The following is a 22,897-nucleotide window of genomic DNA, read 5'->3' as shown; positions in this document are numbered from 1 at the left end:
AACAAGCATCATCATCATCATATATTCTTTATGCTGTACAGTTGGTGCAGTGGATACAGTTTTGGGTTAGCATTCAAGAGGTCGAGGGCTCGATCCTGGGTTGAAGTGTATGTTTTTTATTTCATAAATGTAATTCAGATGGTATGGTATCTGGCAACTTAAACGTCAACAGCGATTGCAGCGGGTCCTCTAGAAATCATTTGCACTTACATACTACGATCCTACAAATGGACGAACAATTGTTTTCATTGGTCAGCTTTGAAAGACGCCCTTTCCACGTCGTGGGCATGAATTTATTCGCACCACTTCCTAAACTAGATGCGAAACCTGTTTTCTTTGTACCCTCCTCCAATGATTTCATAGATTAGTAGCAACTATTATTCTTGCCTCGTTCATGTCCATTACATTTCGTTAGGGCTTACATTACCAGTAGGCCTAGCAAAGTATTTGTTGTGTTCCGCGTTACAAAATGTTGTGAATGTAGGATACATGTGACCTAATGTACGGTGTCTTACTGTATTACAGTATGTAATGTCTGATGGAAATTAGCAAATAAAAAATTGCGCCTCAACCTAGGATCGAACCCTCGACCTCCTGCATGCCAACCCACAACTCTATCCACTGCACCAACTGTACAGCACGGATAATAATTGCTGACAGAGGTACTTACCGTACATGTGGTTACAGTGTTGCCAGATTGCCACTCTTCAACGTCCTTTTTCTGCCTGATATACTCGCAGGACGAACTTTTGTGAGAGACATTTTTTTATTGCTGGCATGTGAGGAGTCGCACTGCGACGCCCGAGTGCGCAAATTTTGCTTCACCCTGTATACCGGCCAAGGCAATGAAGACCTACAGTAAGAAATTCGTGTGCCCTGGAGACATCGCCCAGATCAGGATACAGTACTAAAAGACAGGACCAATGCTGGCAGCGTCCTAACGCCATGAATCCAGCCTTGAAGGAGACCAGGGTCATCAAGACATCCAAGTTAAGTCGACATTTCATTTATACTGGGTATTATCTGTTCTATGTAGCTGTAATAAGTAGTTAACTTTCTTCTTGAAGGGATTATTGATTGAACAGTAGTTTGTGTAGATTTCTAGTATCTTTACCATGTTAGTTTCTTGTGTTATACGACGTTGGATTTTTATTTTCTCTTACTATGGGATTTTAAGGTGCGTGATGACGGTATGTCAAGATCAGCGACCACGCGGGTTTCAATAAGTCATGTCATCAGACAAGTATCTGGTTTTAATATCAGCCATCGGCTAACCTTTAAGGAATATTACATTTCCATTCAATTACTATAATATTGAGGATTGTGTGCGCGTGATATTTTCATTCTTCGGAATGTATTTCTCTTATATTTTGCCGAAAGTGTTTGCTACATTTTTCATGAGGGAGCAGGCTTATATGACATATTAATACTACACTAACGATACGGATAGCTTTCTTTTGGATCCAATTTCATACTTTTTAAGGGAGGACATTGTCTGATTATATATATATATATGTGGTTCCAGTCATTTATGAGAATTTTCTCATGATATTTTGGACGGATGTTGCGAATTATTTTCAATATTATACCTCTCACATTGTACCATGTGGAAAAATGTGGCATGGATTATGGTGATTTTATGTGCTATTTCGCGTCTCTATGAACAGAAGCACATGTAATCTATTTTCTGCGATGTTGCGTGCAATGATGAATGGATATTTAGGAATAATTTATCGTCATTTTGATGTATTTGCGAGTTGTTGTTTTCGTGAGAGAACCCTAGGCGATAGCGTCTTCATAAAATATTATTGAACCACGAGGTAAACCACATGTCTTCCTACAAAATAAAATTGAGTGTATGAGATGGTTAGAGCCTTTTTTGTCATACTGTACGAGCGTCATCGCAATAATATCAAATCGTAGCTGTATAATATTACACTCCTCGATATTTGATAATTTTTGGTAACGTCCTGAGTTCGATGCAGATATTGACGATATTATTATTTACCATTACCCAGACTATTTGTACCGGATGGATTACTTATAGGTGCAAACCATTATTTATGGTTGTCTGCCATTCCCATGAAATGAACGGATAAAGTGTGGACGTGTGTGTATATTTGTAAAATAGTATCCTTAGTTGTAGTTGGTTACAATTCTTTCCTTGGTGGATGATGGTAACGGGAGACTTATTACGTGCATTTTTATTTTGTTATTTCCACAGGTTGAGTGATTTTTATTTTATTGTGAATTATTGATGTGTGTGTTACCATTGTTATTTTGAATTTTGGCGTTGTGTTAAGGTCATGACACATGGTTAAATATTTAATTTAAATTGAATTTTTCTTTCTGCTTACTTTTATCACGTTAAAAATTAAATAATTGAAAAGGAGGTTCAACCTATTCAATACTTAAAAGAAGGAAATGCAGTAATTACATTCCTATTTAAATGGGACCGGTTTCGACCTTAGTCCAGGTCATCATCAGCCGTAAAAAGATGTACAATGTTTATGAATATTGGAGGTCAGTTTCACACTTTGATAGGCACAAAGACACGACACCACATTCTGTATGCACAAAGTCACAACACTATCAACTAATAAACGAAGATTTAAAAAAAAAAAAAAAATAGAAACTAGAAGTCGCAGACGAATAGATTTGTAGTAGAAAGCCGCCAGCTCCTGGTGATCAGCGCGGCACATTCAAGGTCATGCGCTGCGGTCGAACGCCAAAGTAAGTAGAGTGGAGAATGTTTTGAAGGTCTAGAATTTGTCACGGTTGCGGGAAGTTAAGTACGTATATAGAAATATACGACTCAATTATTCTGATTTGCGTCGTATATTTCTATATACGTACTTAACTTCCCGCAACCGTGACAAATTCTAGACCTTCAAAACATTCTCCACTCTACTTTACTTTGGCGTTCGACCGCAGCGCATGACCTTGAATGTGCGGCGCTGATCACCAGGAGCTGGCGGCTTTCTACTACAAATCTATTCGTCTGCGACTTCTAGTTTCTATTTTTTTTTTTTTTTTAAATCTTCGTTTATTAGTTGATAGTGTTGTGACTTTGTGCATACAGAATGTGGTGTCGTGTCTTTGTGCCTATCAAAGTGTGAAACTGACCTCCAATATTCATAAACATTGTACATCTTTTTACGGCTGATGATGACCTGGACTAAGGTCGAAACCGGTCCCATTTAAATAGGAATGTAATTACTGCATTTCCTTCTTTTAAGTATTGAATAGGTTGAACCTCCTTTTCAATTATTTAATTTTTAACATCAGTAATTTCAATACGGAACAATGAAGTTTTTATCTTTAAATACTTTTATCACGTAAAGCCACGTGTATTCTGAGGTTACGCTGAACAGATAATCAAAGGTCAAGTTAAATTGGAGAAATAATTAAAAAGTGAAATTAAGTGACAAAGCAATTTATTCTTCTTCTTTTTTTTTTTTTTTTTTTTTTTTTTGATCAGTCATGTAACTTAAGCATTTAAAATTTTGTTCCAGATTTTCTGGCATGATTTGACATGCGTACAAGCATCATTCTCTAAGCAAAATTAAATTTTACATTCAAAATAATCTTCGATAAAATATGACTTTTATGAAAACAATTTTTATAAGAATTCATTAACATTTACCATCCCATATGCTTTAATTTTTGGATGTACAGCAAGAGTTTACGTAAAATTAAAATTTTTAGTGATCATCTCACACAATCATAATTCTTAGGACGAAAATATTTTGTAATAAATCATCCACCATTTATTTGTATTTCGATGGTTTATTATTTACTGATATCTGCCCATCTCCTTGATCCACACCATTTCTTTTATGGAACATGTCAATCCCTTACTGAGCACCCCTGCGGGGGTCTCGTGTCTCTAATGCGTTAGTCGCGCCTTAAACGGGCAGAGTATGTACAGATAATAATGCATAAATACAGTATAACCCCGATTTTGCGTGAGATTTAACGTAAACCCGGTCCAGCCCCGTGGTGTAGGGGGCAACGCGTCCGCTTATCATCCGGAGAGTGTGTATGTGAGGATCTTCAAAAGGCAGAAGTATTCAGTCAGCAGTATGTAAAGATTGTTGGTTACAAGGATAATGTCCAGATAGAGGAGGTGACTAATGCTAAAGAAGTATTAAAATTTACATATCATAACAATGATATTTACAATAAGATACAAAAGTTGAAAACCAGAAAAGCGGCTGGAATTGATAAGATTTCTGGGGATATACTGAAGGCAATGGGTTGGGATATAGTACCATATCTGAAGTACTTATTTGATTCTTGTTTGGTTGAAGGAGCTATACCAAATGAATGGAAAAGGCAGTTCGGTTTTAGGAAAGGTTATTTCACTGAAGCTCAACTTGTAGGATTCCAACAAGATATAGCAGATATCTTGGATTCAGGAGGTCAAACGGACTGTATCACGATTAACGTGTCTAAAGCATTTGATAGGGTGGATCATGGGAGACTACTGGTAAAAATGAGTGCAATTGGACTAGACAAAAGAGTGACTGAATGGGTTGCTATATTTCTAGAAAATAGATCTCAGAGAATTAGAGTAGGTGAAGCTTTATCTTACCCTGAAATAATTAAGAGGGGAATTCCTCAAGTCAGTATTATTGGTCCTTTATGTTTTCTTATATACAGTATATATAAATGATATGAGTAAAGGAGTGAAATCAGAGGTAAGGCTTTTTGCGGATGATGTTATTCTGTATAGAGTAATAAATAAGTTACAAGATTGTGAGCAACTGCAAAATGACCTCAATAATGTTGTGAGATGGGCAGTAGGCAATGGTATGATGATAAACGGCATTAAAAGTCAGGTTGTGAGTTTCAAAAATAGGAACAGTCCTCTCAGTTTTAATTACTACATTGATGGGGTGAAAGTTCCTTTTGGGGATCATTGTAAGTATCTGGGTGTTAATATAAGGAAAGATATTCATTGGGGTAACCACATAAATAGGATTGTAATTAAAGGATACAGACCTCGGCACATGGTTATGGGGGTGTTTAGGGGTTGTAGTAAGAACGTAAAGGAGAGGACATTTAAGTCTCTGGTAAGACCCCAACTAGAGTATGGTTCCAGTGTATGGGACCCTCACCAGGATTACCTGATTCAAGAACCGGAAAAAATCCAAAGAAAAGCAGCTCGATTTGTTCTGGGTGAATTCCGATAAAAGAGTAGCATTACAGAAATGTTGCAAAGTTTGGCTGGGAAGAATTGGGAGAAAGGAGACGAGCTGCTCGACTAAGTGGTATGTGATTGAAATAATAACAGTAAGTTATTTCATTAATTTGACCACCTAATCAATACAATAAATCTTGTCTTTGTTGAATTACATTGACATGTTAATTTAAAATGGTACATGTTTTGTCTTACATATAGGCATCATCAGCCATGGGATTAACCTTGAAATAAAATCAGGCACATGATTTACATATAAATAAAATAAAACTAATTTATAAAAAGCCTTGAAGAGACTTGAAAGAAAATTAACATATGGTAAAAGACTAGTACAATGTTGGTTTTAAAGACTATGCTATGAGTGAGAAGTTTACATTTGGTGAAAGTATTTGCAATAGTGACATTGGAAGACTACTATTATAAGTAAAATGAATAAAGCAACAGTTTGTTATAGACAAGAGGTAAAATTGCTATAAAATGATGTTGACCGACTAGCGGTTAGAACTAGATAATGAGAATGACGATCAAAATCATATTTTTTAAAACATAATGTTGAATAAAATAATGTTGAAAGATGGTCAACTGACCTGTAATTATTTGTTTAAGTAAGATAAAAATCAAAAGTCAATAGCATATGGTGATGTTGTGGTTCACTTTGATGAAGTAGTACAAGGTTGTAGTTGAAGGTTAATACAGTATACATGTGTATATTGGACTTCTATGCACCATCTCATTTGATATGATGCTAAAACCTTGTTTACCGGGCGAGTTGGCCGTGCGCATAGAGGCGCACGGCTGTGAGCTTGCATCCGGGAGATAGTAGGTTCGAATCCCACTATCGGCAGCCCTGAAAATGGTTTTCCGTGGTTTCCCATTTTCACACCAGGCAAATGCTGGGGCTGTACCTTAATTAAGGCCACGGCCGCTTCCTTCCAACTCCTAGGCCTTTCCTATCCCATCGTCGCCATAAGACCTATCTGTGTCGGTGCAAAGTAAAGCCCCTAGCAAAAAAAAAACACCTTGTTAAGACATGTAGGTTTGTTGACATGCTGGTCAAAAAGGCAATGTGCCAGTTGAATGTAGCTAACGTTTTGAATGTTGAATCAAAAGTAGAATCTGTAAAAGGAAACCAGAAGCGTGGTGTTAATTACATGAAAAAAAAATATCGTAATATATTTTAGGTGGAAATCGTGTACACTTACCATTTGATGATGGTGAGGGTAAACTTGTTATGTTATGAGCTAAAAGGTGTTGACGACTGTCAAGTCCTTACTACGTGTGTTATAGCTGTAGGTTTGTATTGGAGGGGAATATGTTTGCGAAGGCGTGACTATGGGCTTGTTTGTAGTACTTGGAGGAGAGCTACTAGTGGTGGGGGAGAAAGAGGAAAGTGTATTGCTGCGCGTATTGTAGCAGTGGGACACCGTTGGAGGGAGCGGTATTAGAGTGGGTGTGGCTATGGGTCTATTGGTTGTACTTGAATGGGTGGTACTAGCAGTAGGGGGAAGGGATGGGAGTGTATTAGTTATAGAAGAGGTGGGAGTGCTTATTAATTTAAGGTTGAAAATTAATAAGAATATATTGGTGAGGTGAATTGATTCTTGTAGTAGTAATAAAATCTGTTCGAACAAGGGGCCTTTTTCATCAATTATATTGTTTAAATTCTTATCTTTGTTAAACTGCTGGCTGAGGAATATGAATATATTTTCTTATTCTGTCACGAGTTTACTTTCTTTGATTCTTTTGAGGATATGAAGGTTCTGTTCTATTGTAGTGAATTTATGCCCTGTGTCTCATGTGATTGGCCACTGCAGAGAATTTATTGTGTCTTTGTGCATTGTAATGTTTATCACATGTAACTGGTATGTTCCGAGCTGTCAGCGGAGAAATGGCATGGAATGACATTAGTAGACGAATAAGTTTGAGTGGCTTCTTTAAAAGCAGAAAAGATCACAATATGAAGGTATAGTTGGAATTCAAGAGGACAAAAAATTGGGGCAAATATTCATTTATAGGAAGGAGAGTTAGGGATTGGAATAACTCACCAAGGAAGATGTTCAATAAATTTCCAATCTCATTGAAATAATTTAAGAAAAGGCTACGAAAACCACAGATAGGGAATCTGCCACCTGGGCAACTGCCCTAAATGCAGATAAGTATTGATTGATTGATTGTTAAGAAGAATGAGTGAGTGGATAACAAAGTCGGGCGTGTTAGTTTTTATCTGTTATCAATATTCATACTCTCTACTCCAGCGTTTATATCGAATGCAATTGATCATCTTCTGTATCGATTCCTCACTACGCACGACCGAGTCGATCTTGAGCGAGCCAGAGCTCTCTTTAAAACTCTGACTGGTGTAAACAAACATTGAGAGAACATGTTATCGCAATAAATGCATGACAGCAGTTGTTATCTCCTTAGATATAAAGGCTGAAGTAATAATAATAATAATAATAATAATAATAATAATAATAATAATAATAATAATAATGTTATTTGTTTTACGTCCCACTAACTACTTTTTAAGGTCTTCGGAGACGCCGAGGTGCCGGAATTTAGTCCCGCAGGAGTTCTTTTACGTGCCAGTAAATCTACCGACACGGGGCTGTCGTATTTTAGCACTTTCAAATACCACCGGACTGAGCCAGGATCGAACCTGCCAAGTTGGGGTTAGAAGGCCAGCGCCTTAACCGTCTGAGCCACTCAGCCCGGCAAAGGCTGAAGTAAACGACTGCTTAATTTTAATATTATGTACTGAAATAAAATAAGAATGTAATACTTCCCTTTCTCAAGATACAGTAGTGTGCATAAGTAATTTCAGAAAGGCTGTTCCCATGTAAATTTAAAGTGAAAAGTTTATTATTATTCTACAGGGACCATTTATATTGGTATTATAAATTTACTCATTCAGGACAAACATTTCAGATTCCCTATGGGAATCAACTTAATCATCTGATGGCCAAGCAGGCATCAATTTTTGATGATGAGACAAAGTCTCTTAGTGCATTGGCACTGCCGGTGGCTCCAGTTAGCCTACGCAGTGGCCTCCACGGTATGCACTAGCCAGCGTATTGGTAGGTGTGCTAGGTACCAACTGATGAGCCCACCCTAGCACACGAGGGCGGAACGCTGGCAACCAAGAGTGAGTTAGCTGGAAAATTTATAATGTCCAATAACGGACCATTTATATTGGTATTATAAATTTACTCATTCAGGACAAACATTTCAGATTCCCCATGGGAATCAACTTAATCATCTGATGGCCAAGCAGGCATCAATTTTTGATGATGAGACAAAGTCTCTTAGTGCATAGGCACTGCCGGTGGCTCCAGTTAGCCTACGCAGTGGCCTCCATGGTATGCACTAGCCAGCGTATTGGTAGGTGTGCTAGGTACCAACTGATGAGCCCACCCTAGCACACGAGGGCAAAACGCTGGCAACCAAGAGTGAGTTAGCTGGAAAATTTATAATGTCCAATAACGGACCATTTATATTGGTATTATAAATTTACTCATTCAGGACAAACATTTCAGATTCCCTATGGGAATCAACTTAATCATCTGATGGCCAAGCAGGCATCAATTTTTGATGATGAGACAAAGTCTTTTAGTGCACTGGCACTGCCGGTGGCTCCAGTTAGCCTACGCAGTGGCCTCCATGGTATGCACTAGCCAACGTATTGGTAGGTGTGCTACGTACCAACTGATGAGCCCACCCTAGCACACGAGGGCGAAACGCTGGCAACCAAGAGTGAGTTAGCTGGAAAATTTATAATGTCCAATAACGGACCATTTATATTGGTATTATAGTTTCAACCTAACTGTAGGTCATCATCAGCCTTAAAGCAAATCAACACAAATATTTCGAAGAAAATAAATGATGTATAGATACAAAGGTCTTAAAAAAACTGCAATGCGCAACTCATAGAATTGAAGTTAAGACTGGTTACATAAAATAACTTCAATTCTATGAGTTGCGCATACAGTTTATAAGACCTTTGTGTCTATACATTGCTTATTTTCTTCGATATATTTGTGTTGATTTGCTTTAAGGCTGATGATGACCTACAGTTAGGTCAAAAACTAGTCCCTGAATGTAAATGTAATGTAAAACATTGTACAGTTTGTATTGAAAAGGTGGACCTTAATAATAAAATATTTAAATACTATTGTAAAGCGCTGAAGCCTAAACGGTCTGACACCATGGTTAGGCTGGTTCGAGTCTCGTTGGTCGAAAAAATTTCCACCATCAGAATGTTGGCTGGCAGGGTAGGGAGGGGTGGTGGTATACAATTTCTAATCACTAGATTGTGTGCCAAAAGCCTCGATTAAATTCCAAAACTTTCCGCAGTGCTCATACGGAGTGAGGACATGACGCTGTTGATGGTGATTCGTCCATCGGATGGAGACGTTACGCCATAAGCAGACCCCTCGGTGCTATTCGACAGGAGTAGGCTATGTGCCGGCACCGGGTTTCTACCCGCCTCCCTACTTTTCATATATCACATCATTTGTTTCATCTCAATAACTCCTCTGATGAGACTGACGTCAGGAAGGGCATCCAGTCATAAAAACCCACCAAGACAGCTTCATCTCACCTCATACCAGATTTTGTAGAGAAACGGGGACAAGGCTGGACAAACAACTGACATCATACTTCGCCTTTGGAAATAGCCAGATGGAATTAAAGTTAGAAGCTAAAACCAAAATTGAAACACAAAATTTGTAAATAAAAACACAGTTAAAGATTGAAAGTATAATTTAGGTTGAAGGAACTGTTCAATATAAAACTCATTACATAAAGAAAAGTTAAAAATAATAAAAGGTGGCTTAGTGTTAAAAACTATAAAACAGATCACTATCCCTCATAAAATGGATAATGAGGTCTGCTGATTGATCATCATCTCAGAGAATGAGGGATATTAGTCGTTTAGTTACAAAAGTAGCTAGATCACTCTTTTTTGTAAAATGGTGGTGTTGTCGTTATTGCTTCTTCTTCTTCTTCTTCTTCTTCTTCTTCTTCTTCTTCTCCTTCTTCTTCTTCTCTTCCTTCTTCTTCTTCTTCTTCTTTCTTCTCTTCTTCTTCTTCTTCTTCTTCTTCTCTTCTTCTTCTTCTTCTTCTTCTTCTTCTTCTTCTTCTTCTTCTTCTTCTTTCTGTCTTCTTCTTCTTCTTCTTCTTCTTCTTCTTCTTCTTCTTCTTCTTCTTCTTCTTCTTCTTCTTCCTTCTTCTTCTTCTTCTTCTTCTTCTTCTTCTTCTTCTTCTTCTTCTTCTTCTTCTTCTTCTTCTTCTTCTTCTTCTTCTTCTTCTTCTTCTTCTTCTTCTTCTTCTTCTTCTTCTTCTTCTTCTTCTTCCTTCTTCTTCTTTCTTCTTCTTCTTCTTCTTCTTCTTCTTCTTCTTCTTCTTCTTCTTCTTCTTTCTTCTTCTTCTTCTTTCTTCCTTCTTCTTCTTCTTCCAGATTCTCTCTGGGTAGTGTAGTGTACCAAAGCCCGCCACCTCACTCGATCTTTCCATCACTTCCTCTTCTAGTACTTTATTGCTATCAACTCCTCTGTTTGCAATACAGTACACAACAGAGCTCCTCCATCTCATTCTAGGCCGCCCCCTAGGCCTCTTTTCAGTCACTGTATCCCCTGAATGTTCTCTTTGGTATTCTCTCTCCTGGCATTCTCATCATGTTCCAAACCATTTCAGCTTTGCTATATTAATCTCTTCCTGAGCTTTACACACATTCCCATGCTTCTCCTTATTTCCTCATTTCCGTACTCTATCTCGTCTTGAGTCTTTCCCTGTATGCTCCTCACAAGAACCCTAATTTCAGCTGCTTGTATCTTACTTTGGTTCCGCTCAGTCAATGTCCAAGCTGCTGAAGCATAGGTCAGTACTATGGTTTATAACAGAACGAGTATAAAACCTTCTTGCACTTCATTAGCACATCTTTATTCCATACAATGTCTCTCACACACCTGGTAGAAACTCTCAGACTGCTGTGTTCTTAAATCCAATTTCTCCATCCAAATTTCCATCTTGTGTCATCATGCTGCCCAAATATTTAAAAATTTCCACTACTTCAAGAGGTTCATTTAGCATTTTTATCACTCCTCTGGATTTTCTGTTACCTCTCGTCATAATCAAAGTCTTGCTTTTAGCAGTACTAAAAATTTCTTATCTCCTCATTGCATAAATCAACTTGTGTCTGTACTTCCTCTTCATTATCTCCCCAAATTTTTTTTTTGCTAGTTTTACGTCGCACTGACACAGATAGGTCTTACGGCGACGATCTCCCCAAATTAAAATTGTCGTCAGTGGTGAGAAATTAATAACGTGGATGGAAACTAAGGAACTCAGACATTTCCGAAGAATTCAATTAATTTTTTTTTTTTTTTTTTTTTTTTTTTCTGTAAATTTATGTAAATTTTTATGTGTTTTATTTGTTGTGAATTTTGGGGATTTAAAGAATTTTCAGGATTTACAGAAGAGACAATTATATTTATTTAATAAGGGAGCGTTAAAAGAAAAAGAGACATTGATTGTGGTATTGGAGATCTCCAGTAGTGTTCATGTTGTAACCTATTTTTGTATCACCCTGTAGTTGCCACGTGGAGGCTTCGATCACTAAATCGCTGAGTTTCGCGATCGAATCCTCTAGAATATGTTTCCCACATTACCATATATGGTGCTGTAATCCTATTGGCAAAAATAACGATAAATTGTATTGGTGAAACGGGTCGAATCATTGGCTATTTGAGTGTTTCTCGATTTCCAGCCTTTGGCTACTTGGTAGTAGCGGGGCTCTGATCCGTGTCTTTGGTTTTTGTACGTCTTAACGATCGGACGCACCTTGTAAGGTGGTCCGCTCAGTGGCTCCAGTCATCCCGGGTTAAGCATGTTTTCTTTTCTCAAATGTTAAATTAATATGTAAATTCATTTGTTCAGAGTTTACCTTTTTTCACCGTTTGGGTTTCTAATGCCTTAGTTCATCAGCTCGACATATCCTTTGTTTTGGAGGCAATTCCTTTTATTAACCTTTTGTGTAAATGTAAATCTTAATTTTTCCATTCGGGTTGCCTCCAGTAATGCAGCGTCAATTTAGTGTACACCTGTTGAGCTATGCATCCCTCGCTGATGTGTCTTAGGAGAGGACTGCACCTCTAAAGGCCTCGGCACTAAATTCAGATTTCCATTGGTACTTTCTTTGTAAACTCTATTTGCCTTGTAAGATGGTTGTAATTATGTCATATCCCCTGTTAAATTTTCCTTGTAAATTTCATCGTCAAAGTTATGCTCACCTTCTTAAATGTAATTGTAATATTGTGTTGATATTTGATTTTCTGAAGAACCACTGATAGGAACCTCGTGGTTCTATTTAACCTTTTTCTTAATGTTATCCTTTTAATTGGTGTTTTATACCTTGTTAAAATTCTTTATTGTGAGTAAACCAGACTAAAGGGTTAATGCTCTCACGTTTCTTTCCCTACAACGTCACGTAAGATCTCGTCCTCTGTAGGGTTTCCCGGCCTGCTTCCTATATCCTTTCTTTAGTTGTCATGTTGGTAACCCTGCGTAGCCATGTGTATGTTGTTGAAATTTAAAATGTTTTTCCTGGTGTATCATCGGCTGATGTTGTTCCTTCAGGTTTGTTATTTTTGGATTATTACATCATTACTTGTTTTATATGTACCTTATGTGCACTCTCTTCTGTAAAAGGGGGGGTAACAAAAATGTCATCAGCAAAGAGCATAGACTTTACTTGCTCACCCATCATCTTGCTGGGTTTCTTCCCTCCAAATAGTCCTCTATAATCCTGTAAGTGCAGAACAGTTCATCTTAAGACACAACATACTGTTACAAGCAGGTGAAGTTCGGAATTAGTTTCAAAACCACCGAAGTTACTATTTCACTTGCAAAAACCAGATGCATCAGTGAGAAGGCAGTATATTACTGTGCTTCACCATTGTCAGCTGTTCAGTCTGACTGGTGCTTGTGGGTGGTGAGTGTTGCGTGGTTTTTTCTGATTTAAAGTACTGTTTTCATATGTGAAATTGAGTGCCATCCAGTTGAAAGTAATAAACCACGGAAGAGGCCACATAATGAAGAAATGTGGAGTAGAGCAAGACTTATAAAACACTGTCAAACCAGAGTAAGTCAAAGTAGTTCGTCACACATCAGATGGATGTGGGGGACAGAACAAGAACATTTTCATGACAGATGTGGTAGGTGCATGGTTTTTAAACTATGATCCTCAGACAGTAAAATAGAATTTGTGTTCCCAGTCATGGGACATTCTTTCCTTCCATCCAACCATGCTTTAGCATGAATTGAAAAGGAAATCAAGAGGAATGATACTGTACTTGATCCATGAGAACATACCAATATCTTTTCCCAATGTGGACCCGTTATTCCTCTCGCAGGCAAGGACAGCGACTGGAAAGGAGTGATTACTCTGCTCAGTGGCACTTTCAATTTAATCCTTGCAAAATATTCTTCTTTAAAGGAAAAAGCAATATAAATGATGTTCTTATTAAGGGAGAAGTCCATGACAGGGTTAAGATGTTACAGGACTGTCTACAATCAAAGGCATTGCTACCTCCTACTCTGTACCAAGAGCCGTTAAGGTGTCTCTACTGAAAGTCTGTGACGTTTCAGAATTACTTGAAAAACATTTTGGTCCTGATTGGTTCTCAGTGGAGTCTTTGTCGTACTACAAGAACATAGACCAGATAACTGATACAGAAACTGCTGAAGATGCTACTCAGCCAGATCGTGTATGTACAAATGCGTGTGAAATTACTGCTCTGGTTGTGTGGCTAGTGAATGGCCCAGAAATGTGAACAAACATAGCATTTTCATGTTTGAAACATTCAGCTTGACTCTTCTGCAACTTACATTTTACATTACTATCTAAATGTTCAGGTTTTGACAATGGTAATTATTAAGAAGTATTTATAGTATTTCAAAATGGGATCCATTAGTGCAGTTTGCCTCCAAACCAGATACATCCAAAATAAATTCCCAATTATTTACAAAACTATAAACTAATAATAGTTTATACCTGAGGTATGTATTCACTTATCTTGTGCAAAAATCCTGTCAAAGTTTCAAGATTTATTTCTTTCAATGAAAAACTGTGTATTGATTAGGTGGTTAAATAAAGGCTTTTAGTAAGAAAAGTAAGTCCTCTCCATCAATACGGATCTAACAATGAAGTTCATTGCCTACACGTTTTTCATGCAGTCGAGTTAGAGTGTTTTTTACATCTCCTGAAAAATTTTGTGTCTTATCTGCTTTTGAAACTAAATGACTCATATGGTCATTGGAAAGGTCTCCACACTCCGTAAGGGTGAGTACTCATGAGGAAGGGGGCCTCGTCTCTACAACAAGTCGGAGTCCAAGGAGGACACAATGTCACAGTTTCTCTCTGGTAGACCCAAAAGGAAGTTTTCCCTCTCTTTGTAGTTTCTTTAATCATTCTCAGCTTAATGGCCTGCCACTCCTCTCAGCGAGACAAATGTCTCAGTTAGGAAAGTGTTTATCTTATTATGTGTTACTTTTCATGGTTTGACTTCACCAATATTTGAATCTGACAGTTAAACATAATTGATAAACAGTAATATTCAATGTAGTACACCATTCCCCGTTATACTCTACCTTGGGCGAAGGTGTATCAGCCATGCGCTCCAGCTCAGTCTCGTCTGTCTGGTCCGAACTGAGAGCAGATCCTCCACACTGTGCTGAACCAGAAGTCAGGAGCCGAGACACAGCAGCAGGTTCGAGTGTAACGACACCACCTACAAACACGTTCAGAAAAATAAAAAAAAATTCTGACCATTTCCAAACATGTCCTGTCAAAAGCAAACCTTTTCTGCACAAAGCCAGAGAAATTGCAGCTTGTTTCAGTAGGATGAAAAACGTTTGACAGCTATTATTATTATTATTATTATTATTATTATTATTATTATTATATTAGGATTGTTGGACATGAAAGGATGCGTGAACTTTGAAGATACAAAATAGCCAAGAAAGCGGGTTCATATTGTGAAGGTACTTACCGAAACAAGCTTGTATAGTTATTTCAAGCTCCATTACATGGTAGATGTGTTTGCTTATAACTGGATCGACAGAATATTGAGTGAAATATTGAAAAGTTTGTGGTGAAATAATCTTGTTGCGAGCAGCCATCTTGCCAAAGATCAAAATCACGTAGAAGTAGCACTGCGGTAGATAGACGATCGTTTTCTAGTGTAAGTGCTCCCAGCACCCACTCACGACATCATCCCCTTGGCTCAAGACACGGCCAACTGGACTCCCTCATTGGCATGATGGCAGAAGCAGAGATTCAGTGTGATACAGTGGAGCTCCCTGGAGTATCAAGGGAAAGCATCCACAATGGCCGAAACAGTAGGAGTATTGACCTAAATCTGATTGAAGATATCAGTCAGCAGGTAATGGAGAATCAGTATAAAGAAGAGGTGCATCTTGAGACTGCAAGATCACTGTTGAAGAACATCATGGTTATTCCTCTTAAGAACCTAAAAACAGAAATAAAGAATTGCCTCATGAAGTTGGAAGAAGCTTTAAAGGCTGGAGCAACATGCAGGATGTCGTGGAAGAAATCTGCAGAAGAACTAAAGCAGAGATCAACTACAACGAAGAATAAGGAATTGTCCAACACATCACCAGTGACAAATGCCTCGGAGGAAGATCAAGGAAAATGGGAAACGTTTCTATCCAATAAGAAGAGAAAGAAGAAGAGTGAGGATAGGAAGCACGAAGATATCTCAACGAAACGGGCCAGTAATGATCTTGAAAGTACAGCGTTTAGCAAAAGTGGAAAACGGCCTAATTCTAAATCTAGGAGTCGTTCAGAAGCCGTAATCATTAAACCAATGAACGGTAAGACTTTCGCTGATGTTTTGAAGGATATCAGGAACAGGGTGAAGCCGGAAGACAGTGGAGCAGGCACAAGAGCTAGAGCTGTTCTTCTTGAACTCAATAAAACAACAAAGATTGAAAACAGAGAGATATTCAGTAATTCTCTGAAAGATGCCCTCGGACAAGATGGCGATGTAAAGGCTTTAATCCCCCGAACTACACTGGAGATTTGAGACATGCAGACGTGGAGGAAGCTGTAAGACGAGATTCTGGCAATCCCCATGGAGAGCTGAAAATATCAGTCTCAAAACCAAACAGCTGGGGACAGAAACTTGCCATCTTCGAAACCAAAGATGAGGATGCTCAGAAACTACTGGAAGCAGGAAAAATTATGACAGGATGGCTATACTGCAGAGTATGTGCTAGAACCATGTTACCTCGCTGCTTTCGATGCCTATCATATGGACACCTGGCAAGAAACTGCACAGGCCCCGACAGAAGTAAGCTCTGTTTTAAGTGTGGAGAATCTGGTCACAAGGCAGCGGATTGTAAAAAAGAATAATCCGCGATGCATGCTTTGCACAGACAAGGGTGTCAATGAAGCTAAACGAAATCATGTTCCTGGATCGGGAGCATGTGCAATATTTCGTGAAGCTCTGGAAAAGGCCAAAAATCACAGTAAATGATGTGAATCCTTCAAGCAAACATGCACAGGAGTCAAACAGCTAATGATCTTATTACACAGCTGATTTATGAGATGGAAGTAGACATCGTTATTATTAGCAAACCATATCAAGAGAGGGACCATTCAGGGTGGTTTGTGGATAACCTCGGAACAGCTACAATTATGATATGAATTGTGTAGTTTCAAAAACCCCTATCTCCATTTTTCACGAAAATGGAGATGAAGATTGATTTGATTTTGCTGTGGGCATGTCCACCGCTGTACAATATTAGTACGCATCAAAACCCGCTCTAACCGTTCGAAATTCATTGTCAAAGTACGGGGTTATTTTCATATTCCGCCATCTCCAACGCCTTGCGCTCGGCCATAGATAACATAACCCGCTATCTCCGCCGGCCAAGTACGTGGCCATGTGTCAGGCGCGTGAGGAGCTCTTGGCGCGACCGTGAGAGGAAGCATTTGTGTTGACACAGTGTCATGTATTGTTTATTACTAATGGATTCACCTCATAAATGTAGTGAGAAGTGTAGCCCTGGCAAGGGTAGGAAGAAATTACGCAATGAACAGCAGTGGAAATGCAAGTAAGCAAAAATATCAAGGTATGTTCTGTTATAGTAACATTATGTTATGACATTCCTCTCTTGCGAGCATAATTGTAGTACTGTATCAAAAACTGCACTTTTAGAATAGGCATTGCTGCATGAAGTTGGCGCGCGGTGTTGTGCCGGATCGGTTGTTCTCCTTTCACAAAAATGGCCGCAGTTCGATTCTCGGCCAGTGCACTTTCGATTCCCTAAAGACCGTACCATTGTGGCTTTGTGCAGCTTCTGATATTACCTTCTATGGTCACGCTGAGAAGCGAACTACCCTTTCTTTTTCGATGCAGGCCACTCATAAATATAAATACCTATGATATTTTAGTAAACATACACATTCTCATAAGTGAAAAGGGTGTTTATTACACAGGTACACGTCGGCTGGATCTCCTGTCACACCAATGTGCGGTCATAAATCCAAGGCCTACCAGTGCAGAGATATTTCTTTGTTGGATGTGAAGAAGTTTCACTCGGTATTCTACTCTACAGCATCAAAACTGCAGCAGGATAGTTTCATTATCAAGCATGTTTCTTGTATACCAGTGGCGAGACGTAGGCCGGGTAACAGTATCAGATCCGGAAAAGCTCACACATTCAAGTACACTATTCGGAAACGGGATGGAACGATGATACCAGTTTGCCGATAAGTATTTATAGGAGCTCTGCTATTGAAGGAGGACAGAATTCAAGGGGTACTAAAGTGTCATTTTGAATCTGGGGGAATGTCTGTGGAGAGAAGAGGGGGAGACAGAAGAAGCTATGTCAATAAACCAAAATGTGAGGCCGTCTGTAAATTTATTGAATCGTTTCGTGATAAAGAGCCGCACTACTACCGTATCGAGTCAGCGGCACGTATGTACCTGCCATGTGAACTAAATATCAAAGAAATGTGGAAACAATACAATACCACTGTTGAACCTGAATTACAGGCAAAGCGCACCTTCTTCAGGAAGATCTTCAATCGTAACTATAATATTGGTTTCGGAAGTCCGAAGACTGATGCTTGCTCAACTTGCTCACAACTAGACGAGGAACTAAAAAATTGCACATCAGAACATGCAAAAGTTGCCCTGCAGACCAAGAAACGAGTACACAAGTTAAAATACAGTGCATTCTATGAATATTTGAGAGAAGAAAATGAGTCTATTCAGTCTGTTTCCTTTGATTGTCAGAATAACATGCTATTGCCCAAGCCAAATGACCAAAGTGCTTACTTCAGCAGGCAAATAAATGTGTACAACTTCACTCTAGTGTTTGGAAGCTCTAAGATGTGAATGTGATGATCTATTCATGGAATGAAGCTGACTTTCGTAGAGGTGCAAATGAAATTGCAAGTTGTTTGTTTCATGCTCTTAACAGCATTGATCTGTCACAAAAGAAAACCGTACGCCTATTTGCAGATGGATGCGGTGGACAAAATAAAAACAGTATTCTTGTTGGTATGGTTAGTAAATGGCTTCTATATGCACCAGTGAATGTGAAAGAAGTTGAAATTTACTTTACTGTAGTTGGTCATTCGTTTTTACCACCCGACAGGGTGTTTGCACGTATAGAGAAAGTTGAATGGAAATTCTAAGTTCCCAAGGAGGCAATTAGATATTTTTCCACCAAGAGAGCATGTCAAAAAACAGATCAAATGTAAGGCTTTTCAGGCGTTTTGCTCTATTAACCAGCGTTTCGTCTTAGATCTGACACTATCTGTTTAGAGAAAGTTGTTCGAAAAAGAGAAGTTATCCTTAAGCTGGAGGTATACAATAATATTTTCAGTGGACATGGGAAGCTTCTCCAGCCTGGTTGTGAAGTACCAATATTTGACTGGAAGATTGCTGTTCAAGATGTTTTGAAACCTGTCGGCTTGTGGCATTTTCATTTCGTCCTGCGAGAAAAAAAATTCTCAAAAGGAAGATAAACAATATATTGGTACAGGGGGAAGTTGCTTACCGGTGCACATTTGGCCAGCCAAAGAGTGTATTAAGGAGAGGCAAAACCTTTTCTGGACTGGTTCCACAGTTAATCGAAAAAGGCAATGTTCCATTAAACAATGCAAAAGTGAAGGATGTGTGCAGATTGGTTGAGAAACATTATGGGGCTAGATGGAGTGAGCTCGCAGTTCTCCAGTTTTATGTTTCGCTGGAAACACGACAGGCTGAACTTTGTTGCAGTATGACAGAAGAGCAAGAGGAAGAAGAATACTGTGAACCAAGAGATGATTCCGTATCCTTGTATTAAATTGCAATAATATGATTATGTTTTTTCATTTATTCTCAATGAACATGAAACATTTTATACTGTATTTCATGTTTGCAATTCGTTTTACATCTCAGTGTGCTACATAGATGCTAGTAAGTGAAATAAAAATAGTTTCCTTGAGCGTTAGACAATAAGAGTATGTTTGCGATATCCATGTTTACTTTCAAATCCCGCCATGTCCACCTGTGACTTTCAAAACCCCCTATGTTCAAGATAAATATTGCCCTAGTACAAAAATGTAGAGATGAAACTGCATACATTTTGTGTATATTGTTCAATATGAGCTAATTAAAATAAAAGTAAAGAAAATGTTAAAAAGGAGTGTAAAATGCAGTCATGGCAGTTTTTTGCCCTTCCTGAAAAACTGATTTTCTTGGAGATAGGGTTTTTTGAAACTACATGACTCATATCAGACGTAGGAAAAGTTTCAGTAACACAGCATGGATGCGAAGACGGTTTTGTTCGGGTACAGACTGGGGGAATTAATATTGTAAGCTGTTATTTTATGCCAAATGAATCTATTTCCAACTTTCAGATGAAACTTGATGGCCTTGAGGATGTAATACGCGGAATGGAAAACAGACTAGCGGTCGCTCGTGACGTAAATGCTCAAGCGTCGGAATGGGGCATGCCACAAACGGACTCCAGAGGACGGTGTATAATGGAGATGGCATTGGCATCCAGAACGGGTCTGGTGGTCAACAACATTGGAAATGTGCCAACATTTCGACGGCCAGGATGCCAGAGAACAATACCGGATGTAACCTTCTCATCGGAGGATATCGCGCCTAAGATTACTGAATGGCAAGTGATCGAGAACTATACGGTAAGTGATCATCAATATATCATCTTTCGACTGCTCCAAGAAACTCCTCAAGAAAGAAACATCTTGCGCAGGCCAGCACGGTGGAACGTAGCCGGTATCGACAAGGAAAAGTCCATTGATGTAATATGGAATGGAATGGAATGGAGAAAACAACAGAAAAATGTTTCGCTCATAGAGGGAAGGAAGCAGCTGGTGAATATGTTGAACTCACCATGCAGCTGATCCATCAAGAATGCAATGCCTCAATGTCCCGAAGGAGACTGCGGAATAGCAAGCGCCCAGCATACTGGTGGACCGAAGAGACTGCTGAACTGAGAAGGAATTGTCTGCGACTTCGACGCAGGGCTCAGAGGATGAGAGGCAGTCCAGAGAATACCTCAGTCACAGTGGAGTTCAAGTCAGCGAAGAAGGAACTTCGTAATGAAATTAGAAAAAGTAAAGCTGATAAATGGTGGGCACTAGCTAAAGAAGTAGAAGATGATCCATGGAGACAGGTTACAAGATTGTAATGAAGAAACTTGGGACATTTTCAACCCCGAGTGCGGATCCGCAAACCATTAAACAAATTGTGGATACACTATTCCCAGACCATCCAGAGAGGATTGACTGTGACGATGAAAAAGAACTGGATGATATACCCCTCTTCACAGCAGAAGAGCTGAATAGAGCTATTAGCTCTCTTAGAGACAAGAAAACTCCAGGACCAGATGGTATACCTACAGAAGTGCTAAAGATAATATCAGAACTATGTCCAGAACTGTTGCTGAATATGTACAATCATTGCCTGCAAGTGGGTGTTTTTAGTCCACGATGGAAAATGGCCCAATTGGTTTTGATCAGCAAAGGAAAACTTGGTGGTTATAGACCTTTATGTATGCTGGACACAGCTGGAAAAGGCCTGGAGAAACTTTTGCAGCCCAGAATCCTCTCAGCAGTTCAACTAGCAGGGGATCTATCTGTTGGCCAACATGGATTTCGGAGAGGACACTCGATGCTGGATGCAGTGTGGGAGGTGGTGAATACAGCAGAAAGAGCACAAACGGGCAACCATCATTCCCGTAAATTGACACTTCTTGTGACCCTGGATGTGAAGAATGCCTTCAATTCGGCAAGGTGGAGCGACATGTTGGTAGCTCTTGAAGAAACTTTCAAGCTACCACAATATCTTATGCGCATAATGAGAGATTACTTCAAAGATGTATGATACGGAAGATGGACAAAAGACAAAACATCTGATGGCTGGTGCAGCGCAGGGATCGATCCTTAGTCCAGATCTTTGGAACATAATATATGATGGCTTGTTACGTTTGGAGATGCCAGAAGACACGAAGCTTGTGGGCTACGCTGACGATGTGGCCGCCTTGATAGTGGCTCGTAATGTTGAAATGGCTCCAATCAAACTGAACTAGGTGATGCAGCGCATAAAAGAATGGATGACAAGCCACAGTCTAACACTAGACGAACACAAAACGAAGATAGTTCTTCTGACGAGGAAAAGGATCGAAACTGTTGTACCAATGACTGTTGGAGAGTTAGTGATTGAAACATCTGTGAGCACAAAATATCTAGGAGTGATACTTTTGACTCCAAGCTCACATTCTGAAATCATATTCAGAGAGCGACAGATAAGGCAGTAAAATACATGACTGCACTTAGCAGACTGATGGGAAATATTAAATGTCCAAAATCCAGTAAACGACGTCTTCTCATGTTGACGGTTCAGTCAGTGCTCCTGTATGGCTCTGAAATATGGGCCGAATCCTTGAAATTTGCTTGGTATCGGAGAAGGATTGCTGCCATACAACGGAGAGCAGCTTTACGTATTGCATGTGCATACCGCACGGTTTCCGAACCTGCAATCCTCACAGTGGCAGCAATAGCGCCAATAGACCTACTTGCATTAGAGCGACATGAAATCTGGCGTACCCAAGGAGAGCTGGGAAAGAAATGTGCAAAGAAGCGCGCCTTCAATCAACGGATGAGGCAATGGCAACTCAGATGGACAAGTGACCCTCGGTGTAAATAGACCAAGTGACTGATACCACGCTTGGATATCTGGGTTGAAAGGGTCCATGGTGAAGTAAATTACTATCTCACGCAGTTTCTAACAGGACATGGATATTTTCAGGAATTCCTGCATAAAGTGGGCAGAGTGAGTGACGCAGCATGCATATACTGTGATGACATCGATGACGTATTTCACACCTTCTTTGTGTGCGGTCATTGGACGATACAGAGAAGATGTGTGGAAACTGAACTAGGAGAATTGACAACAGATAATAATATTTCGGCGACGCTACAAAACCAGGAATCCTGAGATCGCGTGACAGTGTATGTGGAAGATGTCCTTCGTCAAAAGAAGAAGGATTTGGAAGCGTACAAACGTTCGTAAAGGAGAAATGAAGAAATAAGAAGTCTGAAAGACAAAGCACGATATCACCCTGAAGTAATGCGAGAGTGGT

The 22,897-nt window shown here is 39.2% G+C and overlaps 1 protein-coding gene across 1 annotated transcript in view; it reads right to left on the bottom strand.

The window, feature by feature from the left end:
* The window catches only part of LOC136879251 (tetratricopeptide repeat protein 17), a 293,085-nt gene that overhangs the window by 113,805 nt on the left and 156,383 nt on the right, over positions 1–22,897 (bottom strand). The window contains exon 14 of the mRNA XM_067153063.2: positions 14,855–14,994. Within this exon, the coding sequence (XP_067009164.1) occupies positions 14,855–14,994 (140 nt within the window). The remainder of the gene's footprint in view (positions 1–14,854; positions 14,995–22,897) is intronic.

Source organism: Anabrus simplex, chromosome 8, assembly GCF_040414725.1.
Source record: "Anabrus simplex isolate iqAnaSimp1 chromosome 8, ASM4041472v1, whole genome shotgun sequence".
Classification (NCBI taxonomy): Eukaryota; Metazoa; Arthropoda; class Insecta; order Orthoptera; family Tettigoniidae; genus Anabrus; species Anabrus simplex.
This window is presented reverse-complemented; position numbering and strand designations above follow the sequence as displayed.